This window comes from Hordeum vulgare, chromosome 5H (genome assembly GCF_904849725.1).
Source record: "Hordeum vulgare subsp. vulgare chromosome 5H, MorexV3_pseudomolecules_assembly, whole genome shotgun sequence".
NCBI lineage: Eukaryota > Viridiplantae > Streptophyta > Magnoliopsida > Poales > Poaceae > Hordeum > Hordeum vulgare.
Window position 1 is genome coordinate 21229479 of NC_058522.1, and position 21314 is coordinate 21250792.

A 21314-nucleotide genomic window follows, 5' to 3' on the forward strand; every position below is an offset into this window, starting at 1 on the left:
ACGATCCATTAGAAAACACCAAAGACAAGCAAAATTCCTTGCAACTTGGCGCTTGCATTGACCAGTGGACGGTAACGACAGCACGCGTGCCGTAGTTGCATGCGATAACCGGCCTTCATTTCCGGTCAATTAAGCGCAAGCCTGTCAAATGCTTGGATCATGCAGCTAATACAAATAATGCCATCTTGCCGGCCGATCTCCATGATCGTCGGTGCGCTGTCTTGTGCTATATATACCACTCTACCTTAAGCTATATATCTAAGCACAGGCAGCACTAGAGCACTTTAACTTAGCAAACTAGGAGAGCTTCAACCTCCAACTGAAGTTTAAGATGGCCAAGGTTGACGCCGGCGCGGCCCTGCTGTGTCTGTGCCTGTTGCTGGCATGCTCTGCCGGAGCCACACGGGCCGCCTACGTGGACGTCGAGGGCACCGTGAGGATGGAGGTAGAGAAGGCCATCAAGAGCAACCCTGGCATCGGCGCCGCCCTCGTCCGTCTCGTGTTCCACGACTGCTGGGTTAATGTAAAGTCCACATCAATTCATTTCTATTTGCATGTTTCACCATGGACTATATCTTAGACTAATCACAATGGGGTGTCAACAAAATTTACGTCCATATCTAGATATTTTAATGACAAGTCTATCCTGTACACATATTCGTATTGGAATTGTGCAAACAAATAAATAAGATGTTCCTATGATACTATGCATTGCAGGAATAGTATCATACATTTAATTTGTATTCTCTCTCGTTCATATTACTTGTCTTAGATTTGTCTCGTGCATAACACTATGTATGCAAATTAATATCTGATGTCACATTGTATCTATAAGAGGAAAATAACTCGTATAGCACTAAAATCAACGAAAACACACACACACATATATATGTATTTCTCACACAAAAACACATTAAATAATAGCACAATCCATTAAAAATGCATATGATATACTCCTTTTTCAATGCATTAGAATTGGCCTTAGTCCTGGCTCTCATTTGATCGATGGTGAATGCACGCAGGGTTGCGATGGATCAGTGCTCTTGGACAAGACGCCATCCGGTACCAATACCGAAAAGAAGGCGATCAACAACATCGGCCTGGACGGCTTCAGCCTCATCGACACCATCAAGTACAAGTTGGGCGACAGCGTCTCGTGCGCCGACATCGTCGTCTTCGCAGCGCGTGACGCGGCCAGATATCTGAGCGGCGGCAAGATAGCCTACTCCGTCCCCTCAGGGCGCAAGGACGGCATCGTCTCGTCGGCCGTCGCCGCAGACGCCATCCTCCCGCAATCCACCTTCGAGTTCCAGCAGCTCAAGGATAACTTCGCCAACAAGGGCTTCACCCAGGAGGAGCTCGTCATCCTCTCCGGCGCGCACTCCATCGGTGTCTCCCACCTCTCATCTTTTCAGGACCGCCTCAACGATACAACCGCGACACCTATCGACGACAACTACAAACAGGCCCTCATTCATGACGTCGAGGCCCTGAAGAAGAGCCAAAACACGTCGGATCCGATCGAGAAGAACAACATCCGTGACATGAGCTCAAGCTTCCAGACCACCGCCGGGTACGACCCCACGGGGGTGAACACCGCGGCGAAGGGCGCCCTGGACAACAGCTACTACCACGCCAACCTTCAGAACAGGGTGCTCTTCAAGTCGGACTGGGTTATGCGCACGGACAGCGACGCCGCGGACGATCTGACCAAGTACATGAACAATGCCACCAAGTGGAACAACGACTTCGCCGCCGCCATGATCAAGCTCAGCAAGCTCCCTGCCGAGGGTAGTACCCGTTACGAGATAAGGAAGAACTGCAGAGTCATCAACAACAAGTACTACTAGTATACCTAGAAGCAACGTCAGCACCTATATATAGGTGCCATGGATGTCATTTGTATTTTGAAGGTTCTATTCCATGCCTATTTTGTATTCCTGCAATACTCACTACAACGAAACAATAATAACATTATTATTATGTTGCATAAAGTCAAAGGGCCACATACCCTTTTAATTTGAGAGTGGATTTTCAGCTCTCGGGTGCCTACGCACCCTTTATGAACAGTAAAATCAAAAGAAATAGAAAATAAAATAAAATAAATCTGAAATTTTGCAGCATCAAAGATGATGAAAGTTTGTAAGTGTTTGCAGGTTTTCTATCACACCTTTCTCTTTTAATTTTTGTATGTTTTTTTTTGCGGGTGTGTGGGTGCTGTATATGTGTGTTTTTAAGGGTATGTGCTACTTAATATATAGGTGAATAAGACATAACTAAAACTCACCTAGATGAGTTCTAGCAAAACCAAAATTAAAAATACATCCAAATTCTTGAAGGTGACAAAGTCTTCTTCTGCTGCATTCACAGAGAGTAAAGCTTATTTTTGCATATGGGCCTCCGTAAAAGCGGAATATATATACTAGAAGCGTGCCTAAATCGATGGCATCACCTAGCTGGAGGTGTCATGGATGTGATGATTTGTGTTTTGAAGGTTCTATTCCATGCCTAATACTTCCTCCATCCCAAAATTCTTGTCTTGAATTTGTCTAGATATGAATGTATCTAGTCATGTTTTAGTATTTTGATACATTCATTTTTAGACAAACTTAAGACAAGAATTTTATGATGGAGAGAGTATGTATTACTCCAATACTCACTATAATAAAACAATAATATTTATTATTATTGTTTTGTGAAAAGGCCCAATGTCATGTACATTAAGTAGCACAGACCCTTGCAAAAGCACTTACGAAAATTAAAGAGCACATCTAAATCATTAGAGGTGTCAAAGTATTATTTTCTTTGTATTCATCGATGACACACTGTGAGCAAAGCAAACTTGTTGAAACTCAGGAGCTTGCAGAAGCACTGGCCCAAAAATCGTCAACGTACACTGGAAGATACCGATGGCCACGATCGGTGTTGCATCGCTCTAGAGAATTAGACGTGGGAAAGGGTCTGACGACATATACCTATCATGCTGAGGCCATCTTTTACCTGAGTGTCCACTTATTCTGTAAAGGTTACAAGGAGAGCTTATTTTTGATCTTTCAGAAGACAACAGCAGTATGTATTTCAATACCAATAACACTTATTCAAAGTATATGTTTGAAAGAACGTAATTGCAGTAAATGAAGGTTATTAGTTAATGAAGAACTCACTGGTAAACATTCAGTCTGCCAACACTGGTATTAAGGCTTCATCTGCCTAAGTTTGTTATGTGTGCTCCTGCCAAAAGAACGTAACTAGGCCCTCTACCAGAAGAACCCCAGGGTCACGACTATTTCAAAATCACCGACGCGTCTCTCAAAAAAACCCAGGTAAATCTTGGCATTCCCAAGTATCAATGCAACTCCATCTGCAGACATATCTTGTCCTAAGAAGCCAACTTACCATCATTCAGACTTCACACCTGATGAACTCAGCATTTAGATGGTTCCAAAACTTCTCCAGTAACAACTCATGGTGTTTACGGAACTTTCCAGAACTAACTCAGATGTTCCATACATTCTTCAGATATTGCAGAATATTTCCGTAACTTACCAAGATGTATTCCGTACACGTCTTCAGTTCATTTAGTATGGATAAGCATTTATTAGACCAAGGAATTAACATGCCAGTAACTTGCACAATTCAGGCAGTTGTGAACGCAGCCTTTGGAATGTCTTTTCATCAGATCCTCAATTGGCACCACCAACTTCATAGAAAAAGACATTCGAAAACACATTATACAAATAGATCCATACTTGAAAAACTTCCAACGGCTAGAGTATCACAAGAAAAAGATAGTAACTATGCAGCAACTTCTTGGTCAAAGGTGGAGGTCTGGCTCAGCTCAGCAACTTACCGAGCTTCCTTGGTTGTATCTTAGTGTCAACATCTCTTTCCCAGCTGCTTCTCGGCGTGATTGAAAGTGTAATGACATGTATAGTGTGTATTACTGTTTGCTTACGCGATAGCTTTTGGTGCGGCAGTCTTAACGCTTCTGGCGCTTCTGAGGACATTTCTTGGCTTTGTGGCCTTCTTCATTGCATGTAGAGCATATAAACACTCGTGTTGGACAGCTCCTGGCCCTGTGCCCTTCCTGACCACAGCTAACACATCGAACAACCGATGTCGGCTTCATTTCTGATGATTGTTTAGTAGTAGGGCTATTCTTGGCTCCGTGGACTTCTTCATTGCATTTGTACCATGTCAATACTCGTGTTGGACATCTCTTGCGCCTGTGCCCTTCCTTACCACAGCCAACACATCGAACAACCGATGCCGGCTTCATTTCTGATGACTGTTTAGCAGTACAAGGGTCCTGTTCTTCCAATACTTTGGACATGTTGGAGGATGTAGCTATAGTGCTGCTCTCTTCTACTTCTTTTGACGTGTTGCCAGATATAGCTCCGAACTTCTGCGGACACATATGGGCATAGTGACCTTCTTCATGGCATGTAAAGCACATCCTTTTCTTCCCTTGTGTTTCCATTTTACATGTTATAACTATTGGACTAGAGTTGCTGGGGGTCAGTACTTTTGCTTTTGAGGGGCAAGATCGATCGTTCAATATCAGCTTCATTTCTGATGATTGTTTAGCAGTACCAGCACCAGGTTCCCGTTCTTCTAATTCTTTGAACAGGTTGGAGGATGTAGCTATAGTGCTGCTCTCTTCAAATTCTTCGGACCGGTCGGGGCTGTTCTGAGGACACTGAAAGGCAAAGTGACCTTCTTCACGGCATGTAAAGCATATTGGACTAGACTTGTTGGCTGTCAGTACTTTTCCTTCTGATTTTGCGGAACACTTGGCAGGTGCAGATGATGTGTTGCCCTGTTTTGATAGCGCAAGCTGCAGAGCACCTTGGAAGTTCAAGGGGCACTGAGCAAGATAATGATCCTGGGATTCACAAATAAAGCATTTAACTTCGCTCAGTCGGCACTCTCCATCGTCATGATACTCGTCACAGCTTGAGCAGCCGAGACCATGTGTACTGGTACTATGCCCTATCTCTCCACAGCGGGTGCAAGCGCGATACTCCGACTTGTTCTGCTGGCAACACCACATGCTACAGTGGCCATTTTTGCTACAGACTGTGCAAATGAGTTTGTGCTCTTTGTCCTTGAAATAGCACTTGGAACTGTAATGTCCTTCCTTGCCACAGACCAAACAAGTGATTACCCCGTTCTTCTTGTCCTGAAGGTACATACTTTCTACATCTTGTTGGTATGGGTTGGATGTCAGAAATAATCGATCTCCTGAAACATGGAAATCTTCCCTCTCTAGCCAGAGGGTGGGTGAACCGCCATTCCGTGTAGGCCTCTGTTGCGGATGGTGGCCTTGGTACCCAGAGGATTGCCATGCAATGTGCTTTGCTGTATGTTCGTGTTGGTTCTTCCACTTTCTTTTTGACCCGATTTCCTGACTCTTGGCAGATGATCCCATCTGAATTAATTGTTTCTGAACAGGGATAGCAGATAAGAGGGGAAAACATGAGACAAGGAAGAAAATGTAGTTTGAGGAGTAGGATGAAATGATTGATATTCTAGACGCTGCCCTGCGGATGCAATGGAATAGAGCCCAGACAGCTAAACAGCATCCGCTGATGTGCATGCATACAAACAATGCATCAAGCCCTCAACTACTCCCTCCGTTCCTAAATATAAATCTTTTTAGAGGTTCACTAATAGACTACATTCGGATGTATATAGACGTACTTTAGAATATGGATTCATTCATTTTGCTTCGTATGTAGCCTTCTAGTGAAATCTCTAAAAAAAGACTTATATTTAGGAACGGAGGGAGTATATAATATAGGTGCAAAACAATGCGTCGACCATATACTACTTGTGTTTGAGCAGAAGTGTTGATATCCTCCTAGTGCCGATGCGGAAAATCCAACATGTGAAGAGAGAGATTGTAACAGCATAACTCTGTGACGTACAAAGCTCTGTCCTTTCTTGTAAAGGAGGAAAGAAAAGACTAAACAGGGCAATTGCTTCAGCAGCTGCAGCCAATTTTGCTTGTTTTGTGCTGCTAGGAGCTACTGCAAATTGCTTACTGAGGAGTATTTGCTATGGCATATAAGAGGGGGAAAACAGTGACGGATGAACAAATGATAGGATCCAAGACGTAATCACGAGGCAGAAGAAGGGGGTTGGTTCAGTGGGAGGGACTGCTATGCTCGGTAGGCTTGGAATTCAATCACCGTTGCAAGCTACCGCGTGAACGGAACCACCTAATTTGGCATTCCTAATTAGATGCAGACGAGATAATCATCGATCTAAATGGATCAAGAAAAGACGGGGGAGATACGTACACGGGGAGATGGGGAGCGTAAGGGCTACTAGCCTACTACCTGAGGGGATGGGAGTGGGCAGCGGGGAGCAGGGGAAGGCAGCCCCGGCGGCGGCGGCGGCGGCGGCCGGACTCCTCTGCTGTTTTTGGTAGGGTGGGAATTGAAGCAAGCAGCGTAGGCGTTGGGGTCGCGTTGGTTCGGCTTGGGCCATTTAGAGCGGACTGGGCTTTGGGCCGATCGTTTGATTGTTTTGCCTACCTGCCCGCGTCAGAGAACCCTGGCGAAATCTTTTTAAAGATCACTCCCACCGGTCGTAACAAATGGCGAGGGTTCTCTTTATTCGTAATTTCGTGTTTTTTAAATTTGTTTATCTTTTAAATCGTGCATTCAAATTCTAAATCATTTTCATCGTTGTATTTATCACGTCAACATCTTCAAAACTAGATCTCATATTGATAGTTTTTTACGAACTTTCTTTCATAAAAAAGGACAAAAAAAAAAAAAACAGGAGTGTCGTCCCGTGCGAGTATGAAGGGGAAATGGTCGTCCACTTTCCACTCCATTGTTTTCGGGAGGACTGCGCCCGACCGACTATGGGATATGCCCGACATGAGTCCATTGCAGCGGTGCATCGGGCGATTAGATCCTTTGGAGCTGGATCATTGCAGTCCTCAAAGGGCCTTCCAATCTTCTATTTACCATCACCGGTTCGTCGAAGTATGAGTGATAGCGGGACCGGTGTGCCCGCCGTCATAAGGAGAGGATCAGAGTGGCCGAGGCCCACCTCATTGCCAACATGGTGCCGATAAAGGTGGCCGATGCAGCGGCGTGGACTATCACGAAGGAGGAAGCCATCAGCGGAGGAACACGCACGCCTTCATCCGAGAGCAGAATCTAGAGGCATGTGCCATGGCTGGACTCCCCCCCCCCCCCCCCCCCGCGCGGAGGAGAAGGTCGGTGATGGGTCGGATAGCTTCGCGGTGAGCGTATCCGATTTGATCCATACTGCATTTTCGACCGTTACTTTCACAAGAAGGACGACAAGGACAATCGTGGATGATCTTCTCCATATCTAGTATGTAATTTAAACATGCCAAAATTTAGTAATCTGATGGCATGTTCTGATGTAGTAGTCGGATGCATCTTTATGTAGCTACATGACTTTTATATGGATTTAAGGTAATATACTAAATGCTCAACTTATCTTTCTATGAGCTGAATGGGTTACAAGAAAACCGCTTGCGTCACCTCTAGGGGGCGACTCGGGCGCCCTAGCTACCGCCTCCCTCGACCTCCCTTCTCCCCTGCTTCCCCGCCGCCGCAGGAGGAGGCCAGAGAGAGAAGCTCCCCCGACGGACGGCGGACGAAGGGCCTTCCTCCCTTCTTCACGAGGGGATCCTCTAGCTGAGATGCGATGACGTCCCTGGACGTATGACATGGAGGCGGAGTTGGCGTGATCGGGTGGCAGCCCGATGGGATCCCGACAACGCTGCGTGGGCTAGCGGCGGCGGATCCGGGGTTCCGCACCCCAAATCGGTTCTCCTTCGGGTGGTCGGGCTCGGGCGCCGTCCGGCGGCCCTAAGCGGTGGTGGGCGCGCGCGTTGACTCTCCTCCTTCACAAATGTGATTGGGGGCGGCAGGAGGCGTTGGCGTGCTGCTAGATCTAAACAAGGTGGTCGCGCCATCCCGTTTGCCAGGGATGATGGCCAGGTGGTGGGTCCTAGTGGCGTCGCTGGTGGCGGCGGGTCTTGGGATCCCGCTCCCGGGGACGTCACATGATGTGGTGGCCTGTGCAAGAGAGATGGGTTCTTCCAACAAATCTGGGTGAAAGCTTGCTTTCGGCTACCGCCAAGGCCGGCAATGGCGGTGCTGTCTACGTCATTCCCTTCCTCAAGGGTTCGTCGAGGAGAAGTTCAAGGCCACTCTCTGCTACCTCAAAGGAAAACCCTAGATCAGTAGATCGAATGATGGCGATGCTCTGATGTCGTTTCCCCCTTGGGGGCATCATTCATGGAGGTACACACGGGCTCGAGGGACCATTGGTCGGCATCTACGGTAGAGCGGCGTTCCCCGTGACACATCGACGTCGTGGAGTCTTGGCGTTGAGGCGCAACAAAGTCTCGGCGACGGATGCGTGATGATGAGCGCGCGTAGGGAGGAGGCGTTGTCTGGCGCCGTGGGGGCATCGACGACAGGACTTGCAAGGTCGATGCGTTAGTAACTGTTCTGAAGATAGATTGATGGAAGGCGGCGGCGACGACCTTTGAGGGTGTGTCGGACCGGTTTGTGCCCCTGATCCGGTATATGGTTCACTCGGGGCCTCCCGCTTTAGATGTGAGGCTATGTGAAAGGTTTGGATACGTGGCTCACATTTTCTGCACCTCTTCATCATTGAATAAGAGTAGTGACAAATGCTGCCAAGTGGGCGGCTTCAGACATATTGATGTATTGCTTTGTAAGATCTTTGTGAATAATTAATAAAGTGGCTGCATGCATTTTTCAGATGCAGAGGCTGATGGTCATCCTTTTTTTTTAAAGGTAATATAGTAAATAAGATATTTTGTTGTGAGAGAAAAAAATGCACGGTAAATCAGTGTCTGCGGACACGCCCTTCCTCGAACATTTGAGATACCAAATTTGTAAATTCTTATCCAAGCCAACAGACATATGACAATATTTGAGGGTCAAATTTGTAAGTCCAAACTAGCAAAATGGCCCGTGCGTTGACACGGAAGAAAAAAAACATAATCTCCAATGATGATGAACACATTATGTTCACATATCATCGCTTGATTTAAAAAATTTGTACACAAATGCAAGAAAATATTTCTTTTTTTAAATTTATTCACAAGTTGAAGCAATCTTTACATTTTCAAAAATATTGGTAACTCAAAGATTTATTCTGAATTTCAAGATTTTTTTTAGAAAACATACAATAATAATCTCATGCTTCCAACAGTTAATTCTTCAAAATTCACACAGGTATATTATCACATAGACTTAGAAGCATTAATGTTTAACTACATACATTAGATCTTTCGTGAACAATTTTACAAATATGGATACAATTTTAAAATTGAGAACATTTTTTACAATTTACAAACATTTACTAAAAATCATGAATATTTTTTATATTTCGAACGGGTTTAATTTTCTTTTGAATTGGCGACCAATTCAAGAAAAGACGAACATACTTTTTTATGTTGGAGGATTTTATTTTAAATTCACAAACATTTTTTGAAACGCATGAAGTTTTCTGAATGAACAAACATTTTTTGAAACGCATGAAGTTTTCTGAATGAACAAACATTTTTATAAATCAGTAATATATTTATTAAATTCATGGACATTGTGTTGGAATTTGCAAAAAAAAAAATCCGGCATTTTTTTTTAATCCTATTTTTAATTCAAAATAAAAATTCGTCAGCGTTTTAATTCAAAATTCCTATTTTTTAGTATGCAAAAGTTTTTGTAATTCTAAATTATTTAAATTATAAATAAATAAAATGGAACGAAAAATCTCTTCCTAATAGTAAAGCAGGTACCGTTTGTGCTATACGTGGCGGTTGCGTTTTTGCAAAAAAAAAAAAAAAACACCCTCCTGTTTTTCATAAATCAACCCGCAGTTCTCACCTCCCCAGACACCACCCCAAATCCAACCGACAATGCCGCCTACGCTCCCCGCCGGTATATCTCCGGGCTGAGCAACCCGTACGCTGGAGCCCGTGACGCCGTCAGCCAAAAGCAGAGTAGCCGATGTCCAATTGTCGGAGCGCAAAAGGAAGGTCGCATCGTCGGCCAGTCCGCCTACGAAGAAGAAAGGGAAGACCAGGTCGCCGCCGGCCGAGCCCGAGAAGAAGCCTTTGCCTCTCCCGTTGGAGCGCGCCTGGACACCCGGCGACGAGGTCTAGACACTCGAGGCCCCGGTGCGAGCAGCCCAATCGCCGGACCCCGGGAAGAGCAAGCATGCGCCGTCAGCCAAGAGCAGGGAGGCCGATGCCCAGCTGCCGGTGCGCAAGAGGAATATCACGCCATCAGCCGATCCGCCCCAGAAGAGCGACAAGTCGAGATAGGCGCCGCCCGAGCCGGAGAAGAAATCCCTCCCATCTGACCACGCGTGGGCGTGGACACCTTGCGACGAGGTCCAGATACTCGAGGGCCTGGTGGCGTATCGCAAGGAACACGGCAAGCTGCCGAGAACCAAGGCGCTCCTCGCCTCCCTCCAACTCCAAGGCCGCCTCGACAGCAAGGGCTTAAGCCTGCAGGACCTCCGGCAGAAGGTGCGCAGTCTCAAGGGCTGGCACGACTACGACGCCATCAACATTGTCCCTGCCAAAGAAAACAAGTGCAGCCCATAGTTGCCCTGTTTCCGGTACGGTGGGAACGAGGAACCGGAACAGGGGACGAGAGTCGGAGGCTGGAAAAAATAGAGTACAGCGGGGGTATACATCTCTAGAACAATTTTTTTTAAACGGAAACGCGATCCAATCAATTCCGGTACGATGAATCCGGTACGGTACCATGGAACGAGGAACGTGAATCTTTACTAGCGGGGAGCAACTGGCTGGGAGGGAGAGGGACCGAGGGAGTACTTATACGGGGAACTGGCTGGGCTGTGAGCAACTGGCTGCATCGTCGATCCATGAAGACTAAAATAAATCATCTCCTTCTCAATGAAAAATTTATTAGCAGCCTTGGAGTAATTGGAGAGCAGAGCAAAGAGTTATTTAGGGGAGTGGAAAAGAACGGGGCAGAGAGTAAAACGAAGAGTTTGTGATTGATATGGCTGACCTTTTGCTTACTCGATCGATTCAAGAACCAAGACTGTCGAGTCACCGAAACTGAATCAACGATCCGGCCGCGGGAACGCCGAATCCGCATCGGATCTTACCGAATCGACCCTCGTTTCCGAATCTGATTCTGGGACGATGAATCCGGGTCGAGGGACGGCCCACCGTTCCCCGTTTCCGGCTACTATGGTGCAGCCTCTGTCACCTCTCCAAGACCATGTGGGGCACCATCCCAGAGCCAGTTGCTACGAGTGGTGGTGAAGCAAGCACAAAAGATCCAAATGCGGGCAAGACGTTCGATGAAATGTGTCAGTTGGACCCTTGCCTCACTGATGAGATGACACACATTGTGGATGAACCTGCAGTTTTGGAGAGACTGCTCTTGGACTTTGATGATACCAAGGCCTGTTCATTGGACTCCAAAATCGACAACCTCAGGAAAGAGTTCACCGAGGCTATCATGGAATCGGTAATACCTTTTAACTAAATATATAGTATTTTTGAAATATTAATAATTGTGTCAGCAAGTCCATGGTAATTCTCTCCCTAATAATAAAGCGTCTATTGCTTCTATCGTCCGTCGTGGCGGTTTTGCAAAAAAGCCCCTGACATTTTCTGTATTCAACCCGCACTACCAATTTAAGTGGAGAAAACGATTCAGTTTTACACAAACCCCCTTCTCCCCAGTTCACGACCGCGCATCTCCTCTTCTCCCATTCCGATTGCTCACTGCCGTCTCCGGCATGGCGCCGACGACCGCCACCGCCGGGCCAGGCGCCGATGGAGATGCACTGTGCTGCCATCGCCGTGTTCTTCTTTTCGTCCCCATCATCCATGAGAGGAGGAGCAGGAGGGGAGTCGCCATGGGTCACCAGGCGGGGGATCGGGACCAGAGGATTCGGCTGCACCGGCATGGATCCAGCGGCAGCGAATGAGAACGAGGCCCACGAAGAGGTGGTCGGAGGTGGCGAGCCCCAAGGTTCGCTTCCTGATGGTCGGTGAGGCAGGAGTCGAAGGATTCGATTGCTCCGATGTCCGATGGTAGGTGAGGCAGGAGTCGGAGGATTCGACTGCTCCGGTGTGGATCCGGCGGCGGCGGATGGGAACGAGGCCCACGAAGAGGTAGCGAGCTCCAAGGCGGGGTGGGGTTGTGGGCGTTTGAATCGGCTCGACGTGGATCTGTTGGAATTATGCCCTAGAGGCAATAATAAATATAGTTATTATTATAATTCCTGTATCAAGATAATCGTTTATTATCCATGCTATAATTGTATTGAATGAAGACTCATTTACATGTGTGGATACATAGACAAAACACTGTCCCTAGCAAGCCTCTAGTTGGCTAGCCAGTTGATCAAAGATAGCCAGTGTCTTCTGATTATGAACAAGGTGTTGTTGCTTGATAACTGGATCACGTCATTAGGAGAATCACGTGATGGACTAGACCCAAACTAATAGACGTAGCATGTTGATCGTTTCATTTTGTTGCTACTGTTTTCTGCGTGTCAAGTATTTGTTCCTATGACCATGAGATCATATAACTCACTAACACCGGAGGAGTACTTTGTGTGTATCAAACGTCGCAACGTAACTGGGTGACTATAAAGATGCTCTACAGGTATCTCCGAAGGTGTTCGTTGAGTTAGTATGGATCAAGACTGGGATTTGTCACTCCGTGTGACGGAGAGGTATCTCGGGGCCCACTCGGTAATACAACATCACACACAAGCCTTGCAAGCAATGTAACTTAGTGTAAGTTGCGGGATCTTGTATTACGGAACGAGTAAAGAGACTTGCCGGTAAACGAGATTGAAATAGGTATGCGGATACTGACGATCGAATCTCGGCAAGTAACATACCGAAGGACAAAGGGAATGACATACGGGATTATATGAATCCTTGGCACTGAGGTTCAAACGATAAGATCTTCGTAGAATATGTAGGATCCAATATGGGCATCCAGGTCCCGCTATTGGATATTGACCGAGGAGTCTCTCGGGTCATGTCTACATAGTTCTCGAACCCGCAGGGTCTGCACACTTAAGGTTCGACGTTGTTTTATGCGTATTTGAGTTATATGGTTGGTTACCGAATGTTGTTCGGAGTCCCGGATGAGATCACGGACGTCACGAGGGTTTCCGGAATGGTCTAGAAACGAAGATTGATATATAGGATGACCTTGTTTGATTACCAGAAGGTTTTCGGAGTTACCGGGAATGTACCGGGAATGACGAATGGGTTCCGGGAGTTCACCGGGGGGGGGGGGGCAACCCACCCCGGGGAAGCCCATAGGCCTTGAGGGTGGCGCACCAGCCCTTAGTGGGCTGGTGGGACAGCCCAAAAGGGCCCTATGCGCATTGGAAGAAAAATCAAAGAGAAAAGAAAAAAAAAGAGGAGGTGGGAAAGGAAAGAAGGACTCCACCCACCAAACCATGTAGGACTCGGTTTGGGGGGGAGTCCTTCCCCCCTTTGGCTCGGTCGACCCCCTTCGGGCTCCTTGAGCCCCAAGGCAAGGTCCCCCCTCTCCCACCTATATATACGGAGGGTTTAGGGCTGATTTGAGACGTTTTTTCCACGGCAGCCCGACCACATACCTCCACGGTTTTTCCTCTAGATCGTGTTTCTGCGGAGCTCGGGCGGAGCCCTACTGAGACGAGATCATCACCAACCTCCGGAGCGCCGTCACGCTGCCGGAGAACTCTTCTACCTCTCCGTCTCTCTTGCTGGATCAAGAAGACCGAGATCATCGTCGAGCTGTACGTGTGCTGAACGCGGAGGTGCCGTACGTTCGACACTAGATCGTGGGACTGATCGCGAGATAGTTCGCGGGGCGGATCGAGGGACGTGAGGACGTTCCACTACATCAACCGCGTTCACTAACGCTTCTGCTGTACGGTCTACAAGGGTACGTAGATCACTCATTCTTTCTCGTAGATGGACATCACCATGATAGGTCTTCGTGCGCGTAGGAAATTTTTTGTTTCCCATGCGACGTAACCCAACAGTGGCATCATGAGCTAGGTTCATGCCTAGATGTCTTCTCGAGTAGAACACAAAAGTTTTTGTGGGCTGTGCGTTTTGCTGCCCTCCTTAGTCTTTTCTTGATTCCGCGGTATTGTTGGATTGAAGCGGCTTGGACCGACATTACTCGTACGCTTACGAGAGACTGGTTTCATCGTTACGAGTAACCCCCTTTGCTCAAAGATGACTGGCAAGTGTCGGTTTCTCCAACTTTAGTTGAATCGGATTTGACCGAGGAGGTCCTTGGATGAGGTTAAATAGCAACTCATATATCTCCGTTGTGGTGTTTGCGTAAGTAAGATGCGATCCTACTAGATACCCTTGGTCACCACGTAAAACTTGCAACAACAAAATTAGAGGACGTCTAACTTGTTTTTGCAGGGTATGATTGTGATGTGATATGGCCAACGATGTGATGTGATATATTGGATGTATGAGATGATCATGTTGTAATAGAAATATCGACTTGCACGTCGATGGTACGGCAACCGGCAGGAGCCATATGGTTGTCTTTATACTAACATATGTGCTTGCAGATGCGTTTACTATTTTGCTAGGATGTAGCCATAGTAGTAATAGCATAAGTAGCACGACAACCACGATGGCAACACGTTGATGGATGATCATGGTGTGGCGCCGGTGACAAGAAGATCGTGTCGGTGCTTTGGTGATGGAGATCAAGAAGCACGTGATGATGGCCATATCATGTCACTTATGAATTGCATGTGATGTTAATCCTTTTATGCACCTTATTTTGCTTAGAACAACGGTAGCATTATGAGGTGATCTCTCACTAAAATTTCAAGACGAAATTGTGTTCTCCCCGACTGTGCACCGTTGCTACAGTTCGTCGTTTCGAGACACCACGTGATGATCGGGTGTGATAGACTCAACGTTCACATACAACGGGTGCAAAACAGTTGCGCACGCGGAACACTCGGGTTAAGCTTGACGAGCCTAGAATGTGCAGACATGGCCTCGGAACATGAGACCTAAAGGTCGATCATGAATCATATAGATGATATGATTAGCATAGGGATGCTTACCACTGAAACTATACTCAACTCACGTGATGATCGGACTTGAGCTAGTGTAAGTGGATCATGAACCACTCAAATGACTAGAGAGATGTACTTTTTGAGTGGGAGTTTAGCAAATAATTTGATTAAGTTAAACTCTAATTATCTTGAACATAGTCTAAGCCCACTTTGAATATATTTGTGTTGTAGATCATGGCTCATGCGACAGTCACCCTGAATTTTAATACGTTCCTAGAGAAAGCTAAGTTGAAAGATGACGGAAGCAACTTTGTAGACTGGGCTCGTAATCTTAAGCTAATCTTACAAGCTGGGAAGAAGGATTATGTCCTTAATGCTGCGCTAGGAGATGAACCACCCGCTACGGCTGATCGGGATGTTAAGAACGCTTGGTTAGCACGTAAGGAGGACTACTCAGTAGTTTAATGTGCAGTCTTGTATGGCTTAGAACCGGGACTTCAACGTCGCTTTGAGCGTCATGGAGCATTTGATATGTTCCAGGAGTTGAAGTTTATCTTTCAGAAGAACACCCGGATCGAGAGGTATGAGACCTCCGAAAAATTCTATGCTTGCAAGATGGAGGAGAACTCGTCTGTCAGTGAACATGTGCTCAAAATGTCTGGGTACTCAAACCGTCTAGCTGAGCTGGGGATTGAACCCCCGCAAAAGGCTATCACTGACAGAATCCTTCAATCACTGCCGCCAAGCTATAAAGGCTTTGTGTTGAACTACAACATGCAAGGGATGAACAAGTCTCCCGGCGAGTTGTTTGCGATGCTGAAAGTCGCAGAGTCTGAACTCCGTAAAGAGCATCAAGTGTTGGTGGTGAATAACACCACTAGTTTCAAGAGAAACGGCAAAGGCAAGAAGGGTAATTCGAAGAAGAGCGGCAAGCCTGTTGCCAATCCGCCGAAGAAACCCAAAGCTGGACCTAAGCCTGAAACGGAGTGTTACTATTGCAAGGGTATGGGTCACTGGAAGCGCAATTGCCCCAAGTATCTGGCAGATAAGAAGGCGGCCAAAGAAAAATAAGGTATATTTGATATACATGTTATTGATGTGTACTTAACCGGCTCTCTTAGTAGTGCCTGGGTATTCGATACCGGTTCTGTTGCTCATATTTGCAACTTGAAACAGGAACTGCGGAATAGACGAAGGCTGGCGAAAGATGAAGTGACGATGCGCGTAGGAAATGGTTCCAAGGTTGATGCAATCGCCGTCGGCACAGTTTCACTTCAGTTACCATCAGGATTGGTGATGAACTTAAATCATTGTTATTTAGTGCCTGCGTTGAGCATGAACATTATATCTGGATCTTGTTTATTGCGAGACGGTTACTCTTTTAAGTCAGAGAATAATGGTTGTTCTATTTCTATGAGTAACATCTTTTATAGTCATGCACCTAATGTGAGAGGATTGTTCATATTGAATCTTGATAGCGATGCGCATATACATAACATTGAGACCAAAAGAGTTAGAGTTAACAATGATAGCGCCATATTTTTGTGGCACTGCCGATTAGGTCATATTGGTGTAAAGCGCATGAAGAAACTCCATGTTGATGGACTTTTGGAGTCACTTGACTTTGATTCACTTGACACGTGCGAACCGTGCCTCATGGGCAAGATGACTAAGACTCCGTTCTCCGGAACAATGGAGCGTGCAAGTGACTTGTTGGAAATCATACATACCGATGTGTGTGGTCCGATGAGCGTGGAGGCACGCGGCGGATATCCTTATTTTCTCACCTTCACTGACGATTTGAGTAGATATGGTTATGTCTACTTGATGAAACACAAGTCTGAAACATTTGAAAAGTTCAAGCAATTTCAGAGTGAAGTGGAAAATCATCGTAACAAGAAGATCAAGTTCCTACGGTCTGATCGTGGGGGTGAATATCTGAGTTTCGAGTTTGGTACTCACTTAAGACAATGTGGAATTGTTTCACAGTTAACACCGCCTGGAACACCACAGCGTAATGGTGTGTCCGAACGTCGTAATCGTACTCTATTAGAAATGGTGCGATCTATGATGTCTCTTACTGATTTGCCGTTATCGTTTGGGGTTATGCATTAGAAACAGCTGCATTCACTTTAAATAGGGCACCATCAAAATCCGTTGAGACGACACCATACGAACTGTGGTATGGCAAAAGGCCAAAGTTGTCATTTCTTAAAGTTTGGGGATGTGATGCTTATGTCAAAAAGCTTCAGCCTGAGAAGCTGGAACCCAAAGCGGAAAAGTGCGTCTTCATAGGTTACCCAAAAGAGATAGTTGGGTACACCTTCTATCTCAAATCCGAGGGCAAAGTGTTTGTTGCTAAAAACGGAGCTTTTCTCGAGAAGGAGTTTCTCTCGAGAGAATTGAGTGGGAGGAAGATAGAACTTGACGAGGTTGTCGAACCTCTCATCCCTCTGGATGGTGGCGCAGGGCAAGAGGAAACCTCTGTCGTTGCAACGCCGGTTGAGGAGGAAGTTAATGATGATGATCATGAAACTCCAGTTCAAGTTTCTGTCGAACCACGCAGGTCGACGAGACCACGTGCTGCTCCAGAGTGGTACGGTAATCCCGTCTTATCAATCATGTTGTTAGACAACAATGAACCTGCAAATTATGAAGAAGCAATGGTGGGCCCAGATTCCAACAAATGGCTAGAAGCCATGAAGTCCGAGATAGGATCCATGTATGAGAACAAAGTGTGGACTTTGGAGGTACTACCTGAGGGCCGCAAGGCTATTCAGAACAAATGGATCTTTAAGAGGAAGACGGACGCTGACGGCAATGTGACCGTTTATAAAGCTCGACTTGTGGCAAAGGGTTTTTCACAAGTTCAAGGAGTTGACTACGATGAGACATTCTCACCCGTAGCGATGTTTAAGTCCGTCAGAATCATGTTAGCAATAGATGCATTTTTCGATTATGAAATCTGGCAGATGGATGTCAAAACGGCATTCCTTAACGGTTTCCTTAAGGAAGAATTGTATATGATGCAACCCGAAGGTTTTGTCGATCCTAAGAATGCTAACAAGGTGTGCAAGCTCCAGCGATCCATTTATGGAGTGGTGCAAGCATCTCGGAGTTGGAACAAACGCTTTGATGAGGTGATCAAAGCATTTGGGTTTATACAAGTGGTTGGAGAATCTTGTATTTACAAGAAAGTGAGTGGGAGCTCTGTGGCGTTTCTAATATTATATGTCGATGACATATTCCTGATTGGAAACAACATGGAGTTTTTGGAGAGCATAAAGGATTACTTGAATAAGAGTTTCTCTATGAAGGACCTAGGAGAAGCTGCTTACATTCTAGGCATTAAGATCTATAGGGATAGATCAAAACGCCTGCTAGGACTTTCACAAAGCACATACCTTGATAAAGTTTTGAAGAGGTTCAAAATGGAACAGACCAAGAAAGGGTTCTTGCTAGTTTTACAAGGTACGAGATTGAGTAAGACTCAGTGCCCAGCAACTGATGAAGATAGAGAGCATATGCGCTCCGTCCCCTATGCTTCAGCCATAGCTTCTATCATGTATGCAATGCTGTGCACTAGACCGGATGTTAGCCTGGACATAAGTATGGCAGGTAGGTTCCAGAGTAATCCAGGAGTGGATCACTGGACAGCGGTCAAGAATATCCTGAAGTACCTGAAAAGGACCAAGGAGATGTTTCTCGTGTATGGAGGTGACGAAGAGCTCGCCGTAAAAGGTTACGTCGATGCAAGCTTTGACACAGATCCGGACGACTATAAGTCGCAAACCGGATATGTATTTATTCTTAATGGGGGTGCGGTAAGCTGGTGCAGTTCCAAGCAAAGCGTCGTAGCAGATTCTACATGTGAAGCGGAGTACATGGCTGCCTCGGAGGCGGCTAAGGAGGGTGTCTGGATAAAGCAGTTCATGACGGATCTTGGAGTGGTGCCAAGCGCACTGAATCCAATAACCTTGTTCTGTGACAACACGGGTGCCATTGCCTTAGCAAAGGAACCACGGTTTCACAAGAAGTCCAGACACATCAAACGACGCTTCAACCTCATCCGCGACTACGTCGAAGGAGAGGACGTAAATATATGCAAAGTGCACACGGATCTGAATGTAGCAGACCCACTGACTAAACCTCTTCCACGGCCAAAGCATGATCAACACCGGAACTGTATGGGTGTTAGATTTATTACAATGTAACTCGCATGATGATGTGAGGGCTAGATTATTGACTCTAGTGCAAGTGGGAGACTGTTGGAATTATGCCCTAGAGGCAATAATAAATATAGTTATTATTATAATTCCTGTATCAAGATAATTGTTTATTATCCATGCTATAATTGTATTGAATGAAGACTCATTTACATGTGTGGATACATAGACAAAACACTGTCCCTAGCAAGCCTCTAGTTGGCTAGCCAGTTGATCAAAGATAGTCAGTGTCTTCTGATTATGAACAAGGTGTTGTTGCTTGATAACTGGATCACGTCATTAGGAGAATCACGTGATGGACTAGACCCAAACTAATAGACGTAGCATGTTGATCGTGTCATTTTTTTGCTACTGTTTTCTGTGTGTCAAGTATTTGTTCCTATGACCATGAGATCATATAACTCACTAACACCGGAGGAGTACTTTGTGTGTATCAAACGTTGCAACGTAACTGGGTGACTATAAAGATGCTCTACAGGTATCTCCGAAGGTGTTCGTTGAGTTAGTATGGATCAAGACTGGGATTTGTCACTCCGTGTGACGGAGAGGTATCTCCGGGCCCACTCGGTAATACAACATCACACACAAGCCTTGCAAGCAATGTAACTTAGTGTAAGTTGGGGGATCTTGTATTACGGAACGAGTAAAGAGACTTGCCGGTAAACGAGATTGAAATAGGTATGCGGATACTGACGATCGAATCTCGGGCAAGTAACATGCCGAAGGACAAAGGGAATGACATACGGGATTATATGAATCCTTGGCACTGAGGTTCAAACGATAAGATCTTCGTAGAATATGTAGGATCCAATATGGGCATCCAGGTTCCGCTATTGGATATTGACCGAGGAGTCTCTCGGGTCATGTCTACATAGTTCTCGAACCCGCAGGGTCTGCACACTTAAGGTTCGACGTTGTTTTATGCGTATTTGAGTTATATGGTTGGTTACCGAATGTTGTTCGGAGTCCCGTATGAGATCACGGACGTCACGAGGGTTTCCGGAATGGTCCGGAAACAAAGATTGATATATAGGATGACCTTGTTTGATTACCAGAAGGTTTTCGGAGTTACCGGGAATGACGAATGGGTTCCGGGAGTTCACCCGGGGGGGGGGGGGGTGGGGCAACCCACCCCGGGGAAGCCCATAGGCCTTGAGGGTGGCGCACCAGCCCTTAGTGGGTTGGTGGGACAGCCCAAAAGGACCCTATGCGCATTGGAAGAAAAATCAAAGAGAAAAGAAAAAAAAGAGGAGGTGGGAAAGGAAAGAAGGACTCCACCCACCAAACCAAGTAGGACTAGGTTTGGGGGGGGGAGTCCTTCCCCCCTTTGGCTCGGCCGACCCCCTTGGGGCTCCCAATGCAAGGTCCCCCCTCTCCCACCTATATATACGGAGGTTTTAGGGCTGATTTGAGACGTTTTTTCCACGGCAGCCCGACCACATACCTCCACGGTTTTTCCTCTAGATGGTGTTTCTACGGAGCTCGGGCGGAGCCCTGCTGAGACGAGATCATCACCAACCTCCGGAGCGCCGTCACGCTGCCGGAGAACTCTTCTACCTCTCCGTCTCTCTTGCTGGATCAAGAAGGCCGAGATCATCGTCGAGCTGTACGTGTGCTGAACGCGGAGGTGCCGTCCGTTCGGCACTAGATCGTGGGACTGATCGCGGGATAGTTCGCGGGACGGATCGAGGGACGTGAGGACGTTCCACTACATCAACCGCGTTCACTAACGCTTCTGCTGTACGGTCTGCAAGGGTACGTAGATCACTCATCCCCTCTCGTAGATGGACATCATCATGATAGGTCTTCGTGCGCGTAGGAAATTCTTTGTTTCCCATGCGACGTAACCCAACAGGATCCAGTGGCGGACGGGTAGAGACGGACAGACCACGATCTCCATTCACGGGCTCACTGAAGAAAACATGTGAGAGAGATTAGAGAGAGAAGAGGAAGAGAGGATGAGAGAGGGGGCAAAGGCGTCCGCTTGGCCTGCTT

At 46.5% G+C, this 21314-nt stretch overlaps 2 protein-coding genes and 1 pseudogene across 3 annotated transcripts; 2 read left to right on the top strand and 1 right to left on the bottom strand.

Annotated features, from left to right (window-relative positions):
* Positions 1-237: 237 nt before the first annotated feature.
* On the top strand, positions 238-2024 carry LOC123396591 (peroxidase 5-like). Its single transcript, XM_045091483.1, has 2 exons — positions 238-523; positions 1023-2024. Exons 1-2 carry the CDS (start codon positions 332-334, stop codon positions 1848-1850), a joined length of 1020 nt encoding a protein of 339 aa, XP_044947418.1. The 5' UTR covers positions 238-331; the 3' UTR covers positions 1851-2024.
* A 1101-nt stretch (positions 2025-3125) lies between these two features.
* LOC123396592 lies at positions 3126-6469 on the bottom strand. 2 transcript variants are annotated; one of them, XR_006609918.1, is made up of 3 exons: positions 6345-6469; positions 3851-5446; positions 3126-3700 (listed from the first exon to the last, which is right to left on the bottom strand). XR_006609918.1 is itself a non-coding variant. In XM_045091484.1 (2 exons), exon 2 carries the CDS (start codon positions 5429-5431, stop codon positions 3980-3982), a length of 1452 nt encoding a protein of 483 aa, XP_044947419.1. In that variant the 5' UTR covers positions 5432-5446; positions 6345-6469; the 3' UTR covers positions 3126-3979. The 2 variants fall into 2 exon arrangements, 1 of the variants encoding a protein (XP_044947419.1); XM_045091484.1 differs by having other exon boundaries at positions 3126-5446.
* Positions 6470-9949: 3480 nt separating this feature from the next.
* Positions 9950-12009, top strand: LOC123396216 (annotated as a pseudogene).
* Positions 12010-21314: the final 9305 nt, after the last annotated feature.